Source organism: Condylura cristata, unplaced genomic scaffold (genome assembly GCF_000260355.1).
Source record: "Condylura cristata isolate star-nosed mole 26May11 unplaced genomic scaffold, ConCri1.0 scaffold00033, whole genome shotgun sequence".
NCBI lineage: Eukaryota > Metazoa > Chordata > Mammalia > Eulipotyphla > Talpidae > Condylura > Condylura cristata.
In genome coordinates, this window is record NW_004567134.1 from 17,569,171 (window position 1) to 17,590,102 (window position 20,932).

The following is a 20,932-nucleotide window of genomic DNA, read 5'->3' on the forward strand; positions in this document are numbered from 1 at the left end:
GGTGCTACATTGCATGGCGAGGCCAAGACACTCAGCACACAAAGGAAGAAAGATAGTGGCTGGACAGCTGCCCGTGGCCATCCAGGCGGCGCTTTCCCAGCAGAACACACGTGATCGCCGGCCAAGGTCACCCACGGTTACGCAGGGACGAGGCAAAAGCCAGGCCACGCTACAGCGCGTCCTCAACCACACAGAAACACGGATATGGCGAGACTTCCCCCTTTCCCACTCACGTAAGAGCCTGTTTCCTTGTTAGTGACAACTCCTGCCTGCTTTTATCCTCCCACGTCCAGCCAGCCCAGACACGCAATCACCAGACCCGCGCTACTTCCTGGAAGGACACAACCTCCCGAGATTCGTCCAACTCGGCCCAAGGTTTGTCATTAAACCAGCCCGGCTCCTTTACCCCAGAGAGCTCCCGAGTTTTGCTGGCAGGGGTTTGTCCTTCATGCAGCAAGTTATATAAACGTAACAGCGACTGCATACAGATGAGCTCCCCATGGCCTCTGGCAGGTGAACTCTGACATGCCCTTGCATGACCACGCGGATAATTACTCAAGATCACACTTTAAAGAAAGAGGGAGAGTTGTGGAAGGCACTAAGACGGCAATTATTCCCAGAATCTCAGGACAAAGTGACTCGCTCAAATGCATTATCAGAAAAAAATGTATAAATTCCACAAAGAAAGCGGAGAGAAAGAAGGCAAGAAGCCAGAAAACTTCAGTAAAGAGACGGAGTGTGTGAGGGATGAGCTGGTTCAACAAATCACCCCCCAGATTAAATGAGCTCATTCACACAGAGCTAGGAACGCCGCGTGAACTCATCCCTCGTCTCCCACCACGGCCGCCGCTACCATCGTCACCACCAGCCATTGCCACGGCTCCATCATCGCCGATCATCAACCACCGACGCCGGTCACCAGCAGCGTGTCCACGTCTACTCGTGACCACACAAGCAGAATCCGGCCAGTGCCTTCACCTCCCGCACGTGTCTACTCACGTTAAGCTGGAGCTCATCCGTCCACTGTCCGATCAGCCGGTAGCCGGGGCTGCTGGTGTTCGTGGTCTGGTACTGGAAGATGTCGTAGCGTCCCGGAGCGTCCCCGTTCTTGTTGAACATCACGGGGGTGCCCGCACTGCCTGAGGAGCAGGAAGACCACAGGCGTGAGCGACACCCCTTCCCGGGTGCCCCGCGGGGCTGGAGCCCTGCTGAGGAGCCAGGCAGCTGGCAGCTAACTCCCAGCCCCGTGAGGCCCCCCAAAGTGGCCCCCAAAGTCACCGCTGTGGCTCGAGGCCACGGATGACAGGTGTGGGCTTCTCCTGATTTTTCGCTCTCACCATTTCACCCTTGCGAGGACTAAGCATTGAGTGCACTATTTTCTGGAGACAACTTCCCATTGGATGGTAATCATGTTCCACTCAGCTCAGTCGTGGCCAATAAAGCACCATTTATATGACAGACACCTTTAAAATGGGTCACGTCAGAGAAGTGAAAAACACACGAGCAAACAAGGAAAAAAGTTGACTGAACTATAAAAGGGGCACTGATTTGCAAGTACCTTTTCTGCTGATTATTCCTCATTTACTTTATATGATAATCAGTGTGAAATGCTTAGCAGCCTGCCTGATGAGTGTTTAATAAATATTGATTTCTCTCTCAAGCTCCCATTTGGGTCTTACTTCTTTAAACACCCACCTTAAAGGAAAATCAATTTTTTTGGCATAATTAGACAATAAAGCCAATTTTAAAAGACTAAATAAGTCATTGAGTGCAAGTGTGTACGTGTAGAAAGCTTACATGCGTAATGTGTGTGTGCGTGTGTGTGTGTGTGTGTGTCTCCTTTGAAAATCGAATCTGAGTCAAACATCTCTTCATAGTAACCACATGGGGCAGTTGGCAGGACGAAACAGTAGTGAAAAAAAAAGTGACTGTGTTAGCTTCATGGACTCATTTATTTTAAGGATTTATTTATTTATGCTTACAAGAACTGGGGTACAGGCCAGAGGTGTGGGGGCTGGTGAGAGGACTCCCCGGAGAGAGAGCGGGGAGCAGAACAGCAGATCCACTGACACCCACTGCTGAGGGAGCAGCGGGGAGACAGGAGGGGGCTGCCGCGCCCGGGGCCCCTCCCTGCCCACGCCGGGAGCAGACTCGTGCTGCAGGGGCTGGCAGTAACGTGGTAGCGCTGTCCTGCGCCGCCTGGGAGGCCCTTCACAGACTCGTTTTTACCCTCCTTTTATTTGTCGATTATCTCACCACCAGGCATGAGCCTTCGACAGGCCAGATGCACATCTCTGCCGGCACAGCCACCGCCTCTCTCCCAATCGGCTCTCATTTACATTTCCCCATCGCTGTAATTATCTTTTATTTTCCCAACGGCGGGCTGTGTCCATGCTAGAGTGGGCACTGGCCTGAACCGACCCGCCGTGAGCCCGCTAGCTCCAGGCCAGGACCCTGCTCAGGAGCCCGCGCGGTGTGGTCCAGGCCTCACTGTGCTGACACCTGTCACAGCCGACAGCCTGGGGGCCCAGACGCCGCTTTCCAGGCCGGGAGCGGAGACGCCGCCGAGAGAGCGGCCTGGCTTCCCCTCCAGCAGGCTCGAGCCCAGAGGACAAGAAGGGAAGTCTGGACCGTCAGGAGGCAACAGCCGCCATGTCAGTAGGCAGAAAACAAGAATCGTCTCGTTTCGCAGAAAGAGGTTATCCCTCGAGACTTGGCCTCTTTCCTTTCACACTGGACTTGGGCCTCGGCTGGGCCGCGGCCCCACAGCGTCCACTCACTGCACAGCTCGGCCCCGACTCTCCATCAACTCTGAGCGGGCAGCGGCAGAGGCCGGAGGTCGGGAGAGCCGGGTCTCGCGAGCCCTCTGGAGGCTCCTCAGCGAGGCGCCGGCGCCTGCTCCTTCTCCCTCCTTAGCTCCTCTGTTAAGAGAAATGATTCCTGTCACGCCCTTTCCATTCTCGTTAAAGTTCACGCTTAAAAAATAAATTAAGGCAGAGGAGCTGAATGCTTTATCTAAGTGACGACTTGTAACACCGCAGCGTGGAGCTTTGACCTTTCTGCTGGATTCGATAATGTGGCTGACTCCTTTCTACTATTTTTCCCCCACAGCTCCTTTTTAGCAACATCTCCGAAACTGTTGAAAGATAAAGTGGGATTTTGTGTTCAATGAACTCTATATTAAAAACTAAAAGTGCAAAGGAGCTTAGAGAAGGGGAAGAAGTTATCAAAGGAGAAGCCGTCACCTATGGGAATGTCTGCAGAAGGCAGGCAGGCAGGTGCAGGGATCTCGGTGACATGAGCTGCTGTGGGGACAGGAGGGAGGAGAGGGCCGGGAGGGGGCAGGGGGAGGGGGCAGGGCCCGGGAGGGGGCAGAGGGGAGCGTCCCCTCCAGCTGAGTCTCCCAGGAAATGGCCCCTCTGGACACAGAGGATTTGGGAGCTGCTTGGCCCTGAAGACCAGTCTCCACCTCAAAGAATGGACCCCAGTGTTCTCTTCCCATTTCACCTGCAGTTTCTGGAAACGAAGCATCGAGGGCGACCGAGGCCTCTTTGCTGCTCAGAGAATCACTTAGTGCTCAGACAGCACCAGCTGCATTTGGCCAGCTGGGCACAGCTCAGTGGGCAGCGCCTGGCCCCATCACGTCAGGGCGATGCCTGTGGGCCCTGTCTGTCGCCACCCTGGCTGTTCCTGGGCCCTCACCTGGGGGGTGCAGGAGCACTCACAGGCGGCCCGTCCGAGTGGCTTTGTCCTCATTCAGACTCCCCCTACCAGGACAACTGAGTTACTCCTGCAAAGGGCCCAGGAGAACCAGGCAGCAGCCCGACGACCTGGGGGGCCTTCCAAGTCACAGCGCGTTGATTGTGAGAGGTCACGGGTCAGCGAAGGTGTGCTCACCTGGTGTGTCAAGAGGAGCACTTGAGACGCACCGTCTTTATAGAGTAGGCCTCAACCCAACCCGTGATCCTCGGCTCAGACACGCTCACATCGAGCCCCTCAACAGCTCCCGGTGACACAGCTGAGACAGCGGCTTGCGCCATTGAGGGCAGTGACATCCGCTGGGTTCAGTACTGTGGCGAGATGGACGACAGGCGCGGGCTCAGCCTCGCCCTGTGCAGGCTGGCAGGGGGAGAAGCCCCCGCCTCCCCAGCCGGTGCCCAGCAGCAGGTGTGTCTTGGCGGAGCGCGGCTGCACTTGCAGGGCTATCATCACTCCCCAGATGGGTGCTCTGGTCAACGTGCGGTCAGAGCACCTAAATTGCACGCTACAGCCTGGAACAAAACTCCCAGGGGTGCAGACAATTGTGTGCTAAAGCAACAGAAGAGGATAATTAAGTGTACTGCGACAAAGAAGAGAACCAACATCCTCCTGACACGTTCAGAAGATGCTGCATCGCTCACGGCAGACCCGCAAGGAGACTGGACGTCCACCGTGAGTTAGCTGCGAAGGAGTGGGCAAATATTCGCTCCTCTCCAGGATCTGACTTCTTTGTCTAAACATCAGGAAGGAGAGTGAGTGCAAAGCTCCTTTCCCCTCTGACAACCGGCCTCTTCGATTGACAAGGCACCCGCTCACCGCGTCTGGCAAGGTTCCTTCCTGAGACATGTCACAGTGCCCAGGCGTGGGCGGCATCACAGGGCCCCTGCGGGAGTGTCCACGTGCAGCAAACACTGTGTGCGGGAGTAGGTGATGTGAGCATGGAGCAGAACTGCCAGCGAGTCTAAGAGCAACAGCTGGGCTGCCTGTCGCCCACCCCGCCCTGCACCTGCGGAGGGGGCACAGTGGCGGGCACCCGCCTCTGGGGAGCTCGGAGACCCAGGGCAGAGCATCACCGCTTGGCCAGGCGAGCGGGGGTCATGATTCTACACTCCCCTTGACAATCAGATTCCTCATCTTTGAAAACGGGGCCTCCCTGGGGCGCGGAGTTAAGTCTCAGCACTATGGAGTCATCGGCCCCTGCAGCACGAGTCTGAACCCCGGCCAGGGAGGGACCCCAGGGCGCAGCGGACCCCTCCTGTCTCCCCGCTGGCCCCTAGGCAGTGGGTGTCAGTGGATCCGCCTCTTCTGTCCCCACGCTGTCTCTGGGGGTCCTCCCAAACCTTTCCCGCGCCTCTGGCCCACACCCCAGTTCTTACATGCAAAGTAATTCAAGAAAGGGGAAACGACAGTATTGAAGCAATGTGGATGCTCTGAATATTAAATGAGCCACACACATCGTGTGGCGCCGTTCCTGGCCGTGGGCATCGCGGGATAAGCACAAGCTCTGTCTCCTGCCGGAACTCAGAAGCGGAGACCTATCGTCAGGCAACACCTTGGGGACGGGTCTACGGGCATGATCTGCGTGAGAACCGGGGGAGACGCCGCGAGGATATTCTCAAAGCGAATTTTTTATCACTCGTCTAAGACATGCCTCACATCTCCGTGGAGCAGAGACAAAGGCCAGACGCTGACCCGGCATGTGCTGCTCAGCGTTTGAACGGTGATGAATTTTCTATGTGTTTGGTTCTGGGAAAATACGTCACCTAGTCTAGCAGGTCCTGTGAGGAAGGAAAGAAACCACGAGGGACGATAGTTCGTAATCGTACTATTTGCTGGGTTATATGCTCTTTTCCCCTCCATCTTTAAGGAAGAGATTGTTGACCCTCTCACTTCACATACTAGGTCATTTCTGGATGACTGACACAATACTGGGAGTTTAAGTGTATTGTTATTTACAAGCAAGACACAAGAAGACATTTAGTTAAAATATAATTTTCTTAAGCCAGGAAATTAATATTACTGCTGACACCAGTTGGTGTAAGAGTTTTATTAACATTCCTTCATGGCCCCATCCATGTCCCTTTCCTGGTATAGGATCAGTCAGTGCAGTGACTAAAGTCACTGCATTTAGTAGTAACGTCTCGCTAGTCTGGGCTAGTCTGTAATAACTTCTCCATCAGCTTGTTTTGTGAGCAGAAAACTTTTGAATAGAATGGGCCAGTTCTTTTGTAAAATACCCTTCAATTTAGACTTGTCTTATGTTTCCTTATGACCAGAATTAAGTTATTACTGTTTGGCAACCAAATTTCAGCCATGATGCTGTAAGCTTCCCAGGGTGTCTTATCAAGATGCTCAGGAAGGGACAAGTCTCACGACTGGGGATGTTCGCCTTGGTCCTGGCTCTGGTCTTCTCTACAAAGCTACTGCCTCCCCCTTGCAATTCCTACATTTTTGGATAAAAGGTACTTTCAGACCATGCAAATTATTTGCTTCGCATCACCCTTAGCCTAAGAATTTCCACTTCCATTGTTGAGTCAGGCCTGAAACAAAATGGCAAAATGGCGGCTTTGTTCTTCCAGTCTTCCATGACTCTACCATTCTGCCGCTGCTGAGTTACTTTTTCAACTGAACCATTCACTTGCACCAGTATGGACTTCATTCTATGCAGTGAATCCACCTGTGTCCTGGATGGACCAGAGAGATGGCCCCGAAGTTGGTGCCTTGCCCATTCGGCACGACTGTCTTGAGTGCTAGCTTGCTTTCTGGTACCGTGTGATATTTCCAGCTCACCCTATACATTCCCTGATCTGGCTCTGGGATCAACACTTTCTCCAGGGATCCCTGATTCTTTTCACTAGAGAATGGCATTGACAGGCAGGGGAGGTGCTGGTGACCACCATCTGCATCCGGGTGTCATTGCTTCTAGACTCTCACTGGACAGGGCCAAGCAGGGGAGGTATGCATCTAGGTGTGTACCACCTACATGCATCTCCTACTCCCTCTTCCAGGTGTCTCTGCATTAAAAGTCAGGAGTTTGTGGTGTCATCTTCTATTCTAAACCAACACAACAATTTTATTCTAGCTTTCTCTTATCATTACTAGTTACTAAAACAGTTGACTGGTTGAACAACACGGGTTTGAACTGAGCTGGTTGACTTAAATGCAGATTTTTTCTACCTTGGGTAGAAAAATCGGCTTGGGGTGTCAGTTGACCAAAGTCAAAGACACAGAGCTTGCAGATATGGATAGATATGCTAAGGGAATTGAGCATCCTTGGCTTTGGATGTCAGCAGGAGGTCTGGAGTCCAATCCCTGGGGATACAAGGGATGACTGCAGGGAGGTTTTCAGGGAGTCAAAAGGTATAAGCAGATTTGACTACACAGGGACCTGTGCCCCCAACCCCAGAGCACTTCCAGGACCAACAGTGATTTCTTTATCAATAAGAAACTTGGCTCTTATTACACACAATCTATTTGGTTATTCTCTCAGTACTCTATGTCCATACATTTTTTTCTTAATCGTGAATATATAGAAATTTACTGTTGTTATATGATGCCAATGTATAGTTACTTTTGTTGTCATTCTAACAATACTTAGTCAAATACTGTTTTCCAGAATTACTTGCATTCAGTTTTTTCTCCCTCTATCTCTTCAGCGTCGACCTAGCCCCTATTTGTAATACAGTTGGCTCGGGTTTATTCATTACTGTCTGTATTGAATTGTGTGTGATTCCATGTGATGGCCAACTTTATGAGTCAACTAGACTCGACTAAGACGCTCAGAAAGCTGATAAAGCATTTCTATTTGTGTCTGTGAGGGTGTTTGTAGAATATATTTGTATTTGAGTCTCTGCACTGAGTAAAGCAGATGCTTCACACAAGTTGGGGAGCTATCAGCCAGCCCCTTGAGGACCCGAAGAGAACCCAGGGCAGAAGAAGGGTGAATTGGCTCTCCTGCATCAGTGGAAATATCCATCTTCTTTCTTCAGGTACAACTGCTTCTGCTTCTCTAATTCAGACACAGGGCACAGCTTACCCCTGAGCCCTCTGGTAGGCCAAGCACCAGATGACACTCCACTTTTCTGCTTCTTATAGGTGGCAGGCTGTAGCAGCCTACCATCCTCCAGTCCCACACTAAATTTCCTCATGTCTCTCTACTCCTCACACATATCTACATGTAACCTGTTGGTTCTGTTTCTCTAGAGAACCATAATTAGTGGGCCCCACATCTGGGTTTATTTTAACTAGACATTATGTTGTTGGTGTGTGGAGCATGGAGATATTTTAAGCGCAAAGACTGTCCTAAAAGGATGACAGGTATTAGCAGAGAAATGGTATAACTTACTCAGGCCTTCTAACCGACTCACCTCCGTTCCCACCCATCTCTACCCTCCTCTCTTACGTAAACTTTTATTCTCTAACAGAGTTTTATGCCCTGAAATAAATTATTCAGTGTGAGTTGTGATTGGTGTGGAAGGTGACAATAATTACTCCCATTAACTTGGCTACTTACAGTGCCTCTCCCTGTCTTTCTTCGTCCCTGTCCCTTTCCTGCTCATAGTCACCAAGCATGCATTCAGACTTGTGCAAAGCCTACTCTAGTTTACAAAGAGGGGGGGCAAACCAAGACCCCCAAATATCTATTTATCTTCTCTAGTTCACTAAAAAGGGGGCAAACGATGGATACCGATCTGTTCAACTAATAGGACGCTCATTCACTCACCACGTACTCACTTAGACACTAGTTCAAGCACTTGCAATTACATAATGAGAGACAGGAGCTGACACATGAGCAAGAGGATCTGGCCATCCACGTGAAACCACGCCTGAGGAAACAGAAACCACGCCTGAGTCTCCAGGGGGCATGGTGATTCGCGCTGGAGACTCACCGTTGAAGTTGACATTGCGGATGTACTTCAGCAGCTTCTTGCCCCCGGCCTGCTCCATCTCCGGGCAGACGCCTCGGTAGTCAGCACAGAGGTCCCTGTTCATGTGGTGAAGCGCGTGGGCCATGGCGTACACCGCGTCGATCACAAACTGGACTTTCCCCTCCTGCTCATAGTTGGAATCCTTCCCAATTCTCTCCTGTCCTGCACATTGGAACAAGAAAAGCACACAAAGACTGGAGTTGAGTAGAATGTTCACCCTAGCAGGCACTTCCGCCTCTGCTTCAAGCCAGTGCTGTGGGGAGAAGTCTCCCAGCAGAGGCCACTTGCGCACAGCTGAGGCCCGTCTTAGGCCGGCTGGACAGTGGTTGGCGTCTGGCTGTGGAACACGTTCCTCCAAGCTCCCCATGGAGTCTACGGACATTTGGAGCAGCACATGCCGGAGAACCAAGTGACAGCTTCTGTGAGAGCACATTCAACACATGGCAGTCCCCTAGGATCGAGGGACCGCTGAGATCAGAGGGGTCGCTCAAACAGAGCATGCCAGAGAACCTTCTGAGTCCCACAGCAGCCTCGTTACCTCCTCGAGGCTCACTTGCCTCCTGCGTTGCTCCTTCTAATGGCTGGAAACCCTGAGCGATTTTTTAATTCTTCCTCCCTATCCTGATGCTCACATGCAAGCCCTGAGCTCTAGCAGCCCTGCCTATGAAACGCCGGCCAGTTGCGCCACGTGGCCAACGTGCGGGCGCCCCTCCTGTCTCCCGGGGTTGCAGCCTGGCTGTGTCCTTCCAAACTACGGGGCTAATTACTTTCCCCCGCGCTCAGGACAGTTCCACAGCTCTTCACCGCCAACTGCATGGAATCCGAACCCTTCTCCCCTGGCGACTGAGGGTGCTCATCACTTTGACCCCACCTGCCTACCAGCAACGAGAGCTGACAGTGATTAAGTGTCCTCCACTGTGCTGCAGGCTTTGCCTACTTTATTTTTATTCCATCCTCACTTTGTGAGGCAAATAGTATTTATCCTCATTGTGCAGATGAGAGAGCTGAGCCTCCTAGAGATTAAATCACCTTCCCCAGGTTACTGACAGGTAGAGCGAGGTGACGGTGAGGCTCCTCAGGCCGCCAGGCCTCCCTCTGCCAGCCGGGCCCGGGCCTTTCCCGCCCTCGCGCTGCGCGTCATTTGCGCCAGACAGTCTGACTAATGTCCCTTGGATAGGCACAAAGTTGCACATCAAGCTCTCATCATCGGCTTGCTTTCCCGAGCCAGGAGTGTTTTCCCCTCCTTGCTTACACCCACCGACCCTCAAATCTCTCTCCATAAATGTCACGGTCCACTGGCTTCCTGACACTAAGCCCCTCAATCACACTTCAAAACTTTCATAAAACATCTTAAATCTATATTATAAAATTAGCAATGGCTCTATATTTTCATACTTTACCAACTCACCCCAGGACTCTTTTTTCGTGTCCCCCTTTTATCTGTCACGCAGAATACAAAATACAGCAGTCTGTTGCTAGTAGATGCTAAGCAGTTGTGCGTTACCTTAAACGCTCGCTCCAGCCCTACATGAGTAAATAGCCACAGATTGCATTTCGCGTGCACAGCAATCTTGTGTTTTCTTGGCACGTTGTGTGGTGACCAAACCATAGGGATTCTAAGCCCCAGCCCCTCCCCCGCAAGCAGGGTTTCTGAGAGTCACAGGCAGAAACAGTTTTAGGTTTATTGAGAGTCTTTGAGAACACTTCATGTGATTATCTCCACGCAAGAAATCTAGAACTTCCCAGATTGACTTGAAACTGAGTGTTCGTCTTTGCAACGTGCAGATACTCCTAGGCACCTCCTAGGCAGATACTCCTATCTTCATCTCCTTTAAGTCCCCATGAGCCTCAAGGACCCCAGCGATGCAGGTTCTCAATGTGAAGAGCAGGATTTGCATTTGAAAAAGACAAAATTCATCATGAATTCATACTGCTACTTCCAATCCAAACTCACACTGTAGGATTTGGATTTAACCTCCACCCTCTTAATCTCCTAATTCTACCTCCTCTCAAAAAGAAAGTCCTGATCCTTAATAACATCGTCGTGATGATTCGCTTGCTTGATTCTGGGCAAGTTCAGGTCAGAGTCGTACGGTAGGAATCAGATCTAGCCAACATCAAAAAGGTCTGGTTTCCCAATTTCTGTCGAGTATTTTGGTGACATGTTTGGAGAGGTGGGATGCTTTGTCAGAGGTTCAAGCCATAGACAGTTTGGCTCGAGCCCAGCACACCATACCCTCCTGTCTGCTCTCCCACCAGCCAAGGATAGGCCCGCAGTGTATGCTAATAAGAGGGGCTTATGGGGAAGGGCCATTGTATTTCTTATTCTGTGGACTTTAAAATCTGGTCATTTTTAGGAAAACCCGGACAGGCGCTTCTCCGTTCAGTTTATCAATCAGAAACAGGAACTGTGAGATTAATGTCGCCCAGGTTGTCTTGTGCCCTTTGCTTTCTACAGGTGCTGGTTTTTCCAAATACACTTCATAAAATAATTATCGTAAACTAATTTATATTACTGCTACCGCTTCTGGAGTTTGAATTATCGTTGGAAAAAAAGGGCTTCCTGGTTGGCATGCAGGGTATGGTTCCATCTGTGTTTTCTTCTAGTTCGGCAATTTTATTTCTTCACCTCAGGTATTTGATCCACTTGGAACATATTCTGGCCTGTTTGTGAAGAACAAATAAATATTTTCTCTTTTCCATAGAGCTCTTTTATCACAATGTCACTGAAGTGAAGGGATGCCTTCATTACTTAGTTAATTCCCATATGTAACCGCATCTAATTCTGGACTCAAAGATGATTCGTTGTTTGGTTTCTCTATTCATGTACCAACACTACAGCTTTATGGCATATTTTAATAATTCATAGTCATTTCCTTCCCAGCGTAATTTTTAAAAAATTAACTGGTTATTTATTTACTCAAATGAAATTTATTAGTCAAGAAGGCAGACAGACAGACGGTCCTTTTTGGGACGTTTACGCTACCTTTCTAAATAGACTTAACTAGAACAGAAGCCTTGACCAAAGTGAGCTTTCCGATCCAATCTTTTCCCAGTTGGTCACGTACATTCTGGCTTCTTTCAATTGTGTCTTGAGGTCTTTTACTCATCGGTTTCACTATTACTAATGTGGTTTTCTTTGAGTTACATCTTCTTGCTGGGTTTGGGTTGAAAGTAGGGAAGTTACTTTTCTGTTGAGGCTGTTCAATCATTTTTCAACTTCCATGAAAAATTTTAAAAATAGAGCAAAGCAGAAAGAACTTTACAGTGAACCCAACACCAGATTCTTCCATTAACATTTTATGGAATGTATTTTATAAGGAAATTCATTTTTTAACATTAATTTTACAACTTGCTACTTTACAAATTTCTCTTATTTTTAGAGTGCTTCAAAACAGAGATCTTGAAGGCATTATGGCCATTATAAAAGTCATACTTCGAAGTGGGCTCGGGCTAATAATTCAGTACAGCAGTTTCTAAACTGCACTCATAAAGACATTCATCCCAGGGAAAAAATGCCTTGGACGGTATTTTCAAGAGTGGATTACTTCATGATTTGTGAAATGCTACAGCTTTACCCCTCTCCTGGAGGCTCACCAGCCATCTTATCATATTGCAGGCACTGGAAAGACTCGAGGGGTAACTTTTCATTGGGATCCAGCTATCAAGACTTCAGAAACGTAACCTGCTACCAAGAAATATGAAACGGTAGGTCCATGAAAGAAGTGAGTTGATTCTCCTAAGGGTGGCAGCTACAACTGTTGCCCGCTCTGGTGCTCATCTGCCCGCTACACCCCAGAACTCACACACACACACACACACAGTTGGTCCCCTCCACCCCTCCTCTCTAGAGAGAGCGGCCCCTGGCACAGGCAGGGCTTCAGGCGCTCTCCTGAGCCTCACTAGGTCAATCCTGATTTCTCTAAGTCAATCCAATTTCCTCTAAATGGGCTGATTTAGGAAGAGGCATGAGAGAGTATTTTGCCAATGAAACTTAACAGTTTACTGAGCAACTCCAGAGGAAATTGATTTGCTCTTTAACAGAGATGCACTCAATTGTATCAAAAGCATGCACACATGCACACACACACACACGGGGTACCCACACTTGGTAATTTGGGGTCCTGAGAAGATGACACAAGCCACATACAGCAGGATACGAACACAGGTGCCGCTGGGTCCAGAATCACACGAGTCTGAAACCACCCTGCGTTTTTTGTTTCTTCCATGTGATGTGTTAAATAGTTTATGTACGCAAACAAAGCTTCATAGGCAATATTTTCCAGTTTTATTTGAATATTACCTTTCTTATTCATGCACTGTTTTACAACATCCAAAGGGACTCGCATTAAGCAGTCTAGCCTGCTCAATAAAAAAAAAAAAAGCCAAGTGCACTTAAAAAATATTTTTCACAGCTTAGTTTAAAATAGAAAGCATTTCCAATTCCTTCTCAGCCAACAGAACCATTTTTTCACTCTTTCTGATTAACCGAGATGTTGTTGTGTTACTCTTTTGGATGAAGTCCATCCTTTTCATCATTTTTCCCAGGAAAGAATCTGAAGTTAAATTGAAGAGAACTTTGAAGCCCTATCTTTTACTCTCCAGAATGCAAAGAAGCTTACTTTTTAATGTCTCCTGTTTTTCTGCTCCATTGTTATTTTTACCCAAAGAGCCCAGTATTTATCTTGAAAATGCACACACTGCCGCCCCACTACAGAAGCACAACCCGCAAACTCTCCGACGACCATAGTGTTGATGTGAGCGTCTCCTGAAAACCCTGTTTTCCTTGCCCAGAAAATATGCCCCAGTTCCTGAGCATAGTCAGTGATTAGAGTAAGAAGAACCTAGGAGGCCATGCAAACATGAATGGACTTGGTGATAAAAAGACAAGTATGGAACCACCTGGGTTGTCTGAGTAACCGCGAGATAGACCCTGGAGTGTGTGGGGGTGAGGTCCCAGCATGCCAGCCACCTCACATGCCTCCATACAACTTTTGCCTACAGACTCAAAAGCGTCTGCAGCCAAGCAGAAGAAACCTCAGCTCCAGACCGCCTGGGGTTGAGATTGGGGGACAAACGCTCCACCAATCAGAACTGGGCTCCTGACGCTCTCATTTGCATGGCGAGCTAGCCCCGCCCCTTTGGTCCATAAAAGCACATCCGGCCTCGCTCATGGGCACCTGCCGAGCTCCTTGACCCTGCCCCACCCACCCCCGAACATGCAGCCCTGAAGCCCAGAATGGGAGCTTGTTGCAAAATTTGAGCAGTGCACAGAGCCTTACCTCGGGCTGTGTCCGCGGGTGTCTCTCCCCTGCGGCGCTGTCACGGACCAGATTTAGGTCCCTCCAGGCCCGAGTTTCAGGGGGGAACAGGCAAGGTGGGGTGTGTGCAGCCAGCTGTGCCGCACACCAGGGGGTCTGCGGGTGTGCGCCCCTCAGCCCGGTGCCCACCGGATGTTTCCACGTGGACATGGATGAATTTGATCTCACTTTCAAACAGGACTTGAAGTGACATGGGAGGCGAGGCCTGTTTGCAGTGAGAGTGCTGAGACAGCCCCGGATGCTCCCCGATGAGGAAGTCCTCTGTAGAATGCACTGAGGCGCAAATGCTTGACCATGTGACCAACGGTCGTGAATGAGCGAACTCACCTTGGGTGTGGACAAAGGGTCAGGGACATGCAGTTGTGGCAAAATCGATAATTTGGGGAGTACGGGACAGGGATTGCTGGTGGATGCCCCGAGGTGCTAGAAGCTACCTCAGACTTCTGAATGTCACAGTTAGCACACGCTACCACAGTCCCTCCCATCCGTAAGAAGAAATAACTCAGGGTGCTGGGATGTTTCTCGCTCATGGCTGCACGTTTTTCTTTCAAAGACGATAGGGGTGTGTGCGGATGGAGCTTGCTCGCGGCGCTCCCTGGCTATGGCTGCAGGGTGGCGTCCAGAGAAGCCCAGGCGACATCCCACCCGCCGGCCCTGCGGGAGTTGCAGCGGAAGGAGACTCCGCACGGACTGACTGTGCCGCCGCGTGCGCGGGGCTGAGGAGCCCCTGGGCAGGCGCATGGGCCCCCCCCGGAGCCCGCAGCTGGGGGCCTCCGCGTGCTGGTCGGTCTGCGCCCCGCCCGCTCCCCAGAGGGTCCCCTGCCCCCAGCGGCCTCTGGTCCTCTCCACTGCCCGCCTGTCGCTTCCAAATTTGCACGTGGAAAAGCAGTGAACTTGGATTTGTCCCTTTCGCTGTTTTTACTTTCAACTTGAGAGCTGCAGAAATCCACAAACTCGCGCTTGCCATGAGGTTTCACCTCACTGTTTCTCCGTCTGGGAATGGCCCCTCCTGTACCCCACAAGGAGCCCCCCACCGGCTGCCGCGAGGCAAAGTGACGCCCGTGAAGCCGCCGAAGGGCAGGAGCCAGGCAAACCGGGCAAAGGGCAGGCGCCGGCCCAGCTGCCTCTGCAGCCCAGAGGCCGGATTTTGACGAACCACTGATGTCCTCTTGGGTCTAGGACACCAGGATCGAGCCACGGACCGCCCTTTTCCGGCATTTTCTGGGCAGAGAAACACTTCATTGTCCCTTAACATTGGTTTTCTTCTTTCCTTCCATTTTCAAATTCTAGGTAAGTGCAAATAAAGATTAAAGCAGTGAGCAGACTGGTGTGCAGGGCGAGGCAGGGGTGGGGCGGGTGGGGAGGCGCAGGGCAGGGCTGGGGGTGCAGTTTCGCTCTAAACAAAACCAGACACGCCTGCCCCTGCGCGGACACTTCCCACGGGCCAGTCAGATCCTTCCAGCTGGAGCAGGTGGGTCTAGCTAGGAAGGAAGTGCCGGGATCCCAGCTCAGGAGAAATAAAGTGGAGATGAATTTTTACAGGACAGGTGGAGGGTGAGGGAGAGGAGAGTGAGGAAGGCAAAGTGACCAGAAAGCAGGAAATGCACAGAATCAAGAAAAAAAGGAAACGAGGAGGATGCTTACACCGATCAATCTCTAGCCAAACTAGGAAATAAAGAAGATGCAGGAGTGAGGGAGAGATGAAAACGGATGCTATAGACACTGAATACAAATGAAGGCGCATCCTGAACTCTGCCAATAGCCAACTATCTTAAATAGAACGTACAAACGCTTGAAGACAAGCTCGCACGGCTCACTCGAGCACACGCGCAACCCGAATAGCTCTGTTCACTCTCACTGAGCACCCGCGGCAAATGCTCTTCCGAAGAAAACCCCGGGCGGAGAGGACAGCTCTGCGAGTTCTGGCTGGGCTTGAAGAGTCGCACAGCATCACCCCTGCACACAGCCGCGGCCGAGTGAACGCCAGGGGTGAGCAGGGGTGGGCCCCCGACTCACAGGGAGCGTGACCCCCACTCCCGGCCAGCGGGCCTCGTCCCCTGCCGGCTCACACTGCCATTGCTTCCCGGCGCCCCCTTGCTACATGAACACACCTCGAACACACCGACGTCTCCGCCCCTCCGAGAGGCAGAAACAAAAGCTGCCCCGCACCCCACGGACTGCCCTCAGAGCAGATCTGCACAGCCACGGTTCCAGGACGGGGCTTTCATGCTGGGTCTGCATTGCTGTTTCTCTTGGGCAGATACTCGGGACTGAGAGCTGATTATTCTCCTTGACCTATTTTTAAAGATGTATTTGTTTGTGCACACAGAGCTGGGGTCCAGGCCGGAGGCGCAGGGGCGGCGAGAGGCTTCACCAGAGACAGAGCGGGGAGCAGGACAGGTGGACCGATGAAGTCCACGGCTGAGGGGGCAGCGGGAGACAGGAGGGGTCCGCCGCACCCTGGGGTCCCTCCCTGGCCGGGGGTCGAACTGGCACGGAGGAGGCTGCAGGGCTGCGCCCTGACCGCTCGCCACCGGGCAGGGCCCTCCTTGGCCTTCCGGAAGCCGCCGGACCACGGAGCCCGTCACACTCGGCAGCCCGCATCGGGCCCAGGCTCCGCTCGTCCAGGGCGCCGACCTCCGGGACTGGCCACGGGACAGGGCCACCCTTTACAGTTCCTGGCGAAGGCCGATGCCCCCCCGGGCCTCCTGACCGCAGCACCAGAGCCAGGGCCTCGCGTGGCCCGAGGGACCCTGCGGGGGTGCCGCAGACTGTGCTGGAGAGACGCCGGCCCTCGGGGACACGGCTCCTGCCGAGCTGGCCGGGTTCTGCCTCCCCGACGCGCTGGTCGGGTGCCCGTGCAGGTCTGCTTGGGGAGCAGCAGGCCTGCAGTGCGGGGGTCTGCGCCTCCTGAAAGCGTCTCTCCAGAAGTCACCCACAGCACAGCTCTTCTGCGGCTTCCACACACACTGAAGGAAGCAGCTCCGAGTCGGAGCCGCGGCTCAGGGAAGGCGAGGCCGGGCCGGCTCCCCCCGGCACTAGCCCTTTCGCCCGGGAGGTGCCGCGCTAGTGAATCCCCGTGCACCAGAGGAAAGCGGGAAGCTTTGGCTCAAATGCCAAGTCGGAGCCCCCGGCCCGGCGCCGGGGCGCGCCGAGCTCCGCTTCCATCCTTCTCCTAGGGAGCAACTGTGAATGTCGCCGCTCGGCCAGCTCTGAGCTGTGGGATGAGCACATGGCACAGGGGAGGTTAAACCACTTACGGGCTCTAAGTGCGGCTCATAAAAAGATAAATCAGTCCCCAAGCAGATGGGGAGAAGAGCCAAGCCTGTGGGTTTTCCAAGAAACGCTAATCAGAGCAGAGGTGGCGCTTCCGGGAGGCGCCAGGGGCCGCGTGCATCCGCCGGCCCTTCCGGGAGAAAGGCCACGCGGCGAGAAGGGGCGGCCCAAGCGGCCTGGCCACGGGTGTCTGCTTAGGAGTCGGGGTCCGGGGAGGTGGCATCTCAGGCGAGGCGTCACGGCCCAGACGGACAGGGCGGCGCAGGGCAGGGCGCGGCGTAGATTGAAGGGGGGTTGGCTCCCCGCCTGCACTGCTCCCCCCGGGACGTCCGGGAGCTCGCCGCACAGAGCGACCCACGGAAAGGAAGGCCTTGAGGTACTTCTTGGAAGGATGTATTTCTTGATGCACACAGAACTGGGGCGCCGGCCAGAGGCGCGGGGCGGTGAGAGGAGTCACCCGAGACAGAGCGGAATGCTGCTGAGGGTCAGCGGAGGCAGGAGGGGTCTGTGCGCCCCGTGGGCCACCTCTGGGCCCAGGAATCAAACTCGCACTGGAGCATCTGTGGCAGCCTGCAGAGCTGTGCTTTCACCCACCGCGCCCACGGGGGTGGGGGGTGGGCGGGGGGGGACCTCAAGTATTTCTCAGGCTTTGCACTTCAGCGCCACGCGGCAAACCCCAGCAAGTGACAGCGACGCACATCCTGGAGGCCCAGGGGCTGGATCCCAGCACCATCACCGCTGTGGCCTGATATCGATCCCCGGCCGGGGAGGGACCCCCAGGGCGCGGCAGACCCCTCCTGTCTCCCCGCTGCCCCCTCAGCAGTGCATCTCAGCAGATCCACCTGTTCTGCTCCCCACTCTGTCTCTGGGGAGTCCTCTCACCCCCTTGCACCTCGGGCCTAAGCAAAAAGAAACAAGATCTTTTTTTTTTTTTTTTTTAAAGATTTATTTTTATTTGTGCATACAGAACTGGGGTACAGGCCAGAGGCTCAGGGGCGGCGAGAGGCTTCACCAGAGGCAGAGTGGGGAGCAGAACAGGCAGATCAACGAAGTACACTGCTGAGGGGAGCAGCGGGCGGGTCAGGAGAGGTCTGCCGCACCCTGGGGTCACCTCCGGGGCAGGCGGGAATCGAACTCATGTGGAAGCGGCTTTAGCTTCTCAGTGCTGTGCTTTAACCCGCTGCGCCACCAGGGAGGGCCACAAGATCTTTTTTTAAAAACGAATCAAGGAAACTAACAGAGACAGTGCTCAGGGTGCGTGAGAGCTTACACCCAGGCTTGCCCGGCCGGGCCGTGAGCGGCTCAGTGGCTGTGACCAGCTGCGTTAGCCCCCTGCAGAGGTCCAAGGCCAGGGCCAGCGACCCCATCAGGAGATGTGTCCCCACGAGCACCAGGAAGCAGGGCAGTCAGTGAGATGCCACTCAGCATTTTCATGAAGAAACACAGGCTGGTGTGAAACTCAGGGCAGAGGGATGAGACACAGTCAGCGACTGCTCCAGAAGGAGGGAAACGGCCGTAGAGGGCAGAAGCCGGAGCTAGCCACGCCGCGCTCTCTCTGTCAGGCCACTGAAATCCCTCTGCAAGGGCCACAGCTTTGCCTTGGCCAGCCCCCCCCCGCCCCCCAGGAAGAGGATCTCGGCCTGACAGGCAGCGCCCCTCATCTGCCGCGGGCCTGCTGAGAGCCCACAGCACGGCGCTCCGGCCAGCTGCCCGAGCCAGAGCCCTGGCCAGGCCTCCTTGTGTTACAGCTCTCCGGGGCTGGCCCCTGTGTCCGGCCTTTGGGCTGCGAGGAGTCTCACAGAGGCCAGCTTGGAAAAGAGGAGCCACAGGGGGACAGAAGGTTCTGGAATCGGCCAGACTTGGGCTGGGCCTGGGGCGCCACCGCTTCCTACGCTGACCGAGCTGGTGGCCGAAGACCACACGTGCCCGGGGCAGCGCCTCCCGCCCAGGCCCCCTTCTCACCGACAGCGCAGCAAAGCAGCCGTCTCGGGCGTCTCTCGTGACGGCAGAAAGAACTGAAAGGGCTTGATGGGGACGAAAACCTCAGCCCCTCTCTAAGGGGCGTTTCGGCCTCGGCCAGGCGCTGGGCGGCGCCCGCTGGCGTCACGGGCTGCGGCGCATTTGAAAGATGCTCCGGTGCGGAGGGCTTGCGAGGACTCAGATTTGGCTCCTGCCCAGAGTATTTGCTACTGGGGCCAGAGCAGCGCTGCCACTTCAGAGAGCCCCGACGGCCGCACCGGCGTCCGACTCGCATTGCTGTGCTTTGCGCTCGGGGTCCGATGGCCTCCTCGCGCCCAGGAGAAGCCGGCGACCCGTGAGGAGGCTTCGGCCCGGGGCCCGCTTCCCCCGCCGCTGTCCCTGAGCCCTGCCCCGTTTCGCCTCCCGGGAAGCTGCCTGCTTGCGGCCTTCTGGACTCGGAGCTTCTCCCGTCTTTACTTGCAGTATTTGCCCACTCGCGTGGATGCAGAGCTCTGATCTTCTCACTGCTCCTTGCGGGCAACAGCGGACGGGCTTATGAAGCGTCGGACACAGGCGGCCGGCGAAGCCCTGCGACGCCCGGCTCCGGCCCTGTGCCCGGGCTGGTCGTGCAGACGGCAGAGAACGTCCGTGACTGCAGCGGCCAGCGGCCTGAGGGGAGCCCTGGCGCCGGCACCCCGCCGGCCTCCCCTCCCCCAGTTTGCTCAGCTGCAAGCGGATTCTTGTCTTAAGTGTGAAAAGCAAATCAATTCAGTAGCTCACCTGTCCAACTGCAGGTGTGTGCCAGACTGAGCTGGGGTGCCGGGTCGGGGAGACCGGAGAAGCGCGCGTCCGTGTCCCTGAGCCAGGAGAGCCCCTCATCACCCGCTCACACCGCTGAGCACGCCAGCACAGGAGGCCAGCACAGGAGGCCAGCACAGGAGGCCGCCGCGAAGGGCGGGACGGCAGCACAGCAGCGGCGAGGGTGTGTGACTGGACGCAGTCGAAGCTGGACTGAGGAAGGAGGTCCAGGCAGAGGGCGCGGCGTTGCCAAGGTCCCGCGGCGGGCAGAGTCCAGCTGCCTTCACGGAACGCGGACACCTGGGCAGTCAGAGCCTCGGGGGGGGGGCGCCCCGGGAGCAGCAGGCCGTGCGGAGCGGGGTCCCCGGCACGTGGCCCTGAAGCCCCTGCAGTGCTGGGGCCGAGGGCAGCTCCTTTTTTTTAAGTTTAGAGAGCCCGAGCCCAGTGACGCTTCTGCAGTCTCGCAACCTGCCCAGGAAACGAGAGGATCTACTGACATGTGTGCACCGTGGGATTTATGCAGTCGGGTCCCCAGCCAGGCCGCAGGCATTGGAAACCCCACAGCTATTTGTCCTCATAATGCCGGTGCGCTCGTGGGGGGCGGGGGAGAGGGGCTGCAGCCTGGCTCCTGGCAGCACTTTCTTTCTATTATTTTATATTTTTGAAAAAATTTAATTCTAAAGTGCGGCCATTTGTTACAAACGTGCCTGAAACCTGTTCCTGACAGTTGTGTTTTTCTCGAGTGAAAAAGCAGCAGCAGCACCTGTAACCCAACAGTCCCTGCTCCCAGCTGTCTGCAGCGCCCTGAGGCCGCGGGGAGCCCAGTCTGCAGCGCCCTCCCAGGCCGCGGGGTCCCCTCGCCCTACCGACAGGGCAGGACCCCGGGGGTCC

The 20,932-nt window shown here is 54.1% G+C and overlaps 1 protein-coding gene across 7 annotated transcripts in view; it reads right to left on the reverse strand.

The window, feature by feature from the left end:
- The window catches only part of GRM7 (glutamate receptor, metabotropic 7), a 464,393-nt gene that overhangs the window by 126,991 nt on the left and 316,470 nt on the right, over positions 1 to 20,932 (reverse strand). For all 7 annotated transcript variants that reach the window (XR_001146008.1, XM_004692396.2, XM_004692395.2 and 4 more), the window contains exons 6-7: positions 8,649 to 8,849; positions 1,000 to 1,139 (exon numbers count right to left, since the gene is read on the reverse strand). Coding sequence is in view for 6 of the 7 variants with exons in the window: in XM_004692396.2 (XP_004692453.1) it covers positions 1,000 to 1,139; positions 8,649 to 8,849 (341 nt within the window). In the remaining variant the exon portion in view is untranslated. The remainder of the gene's footprint in view (positions 1 to 999; positions 1,140 to 8,648; positions 8,850 to 20,932) is intronic.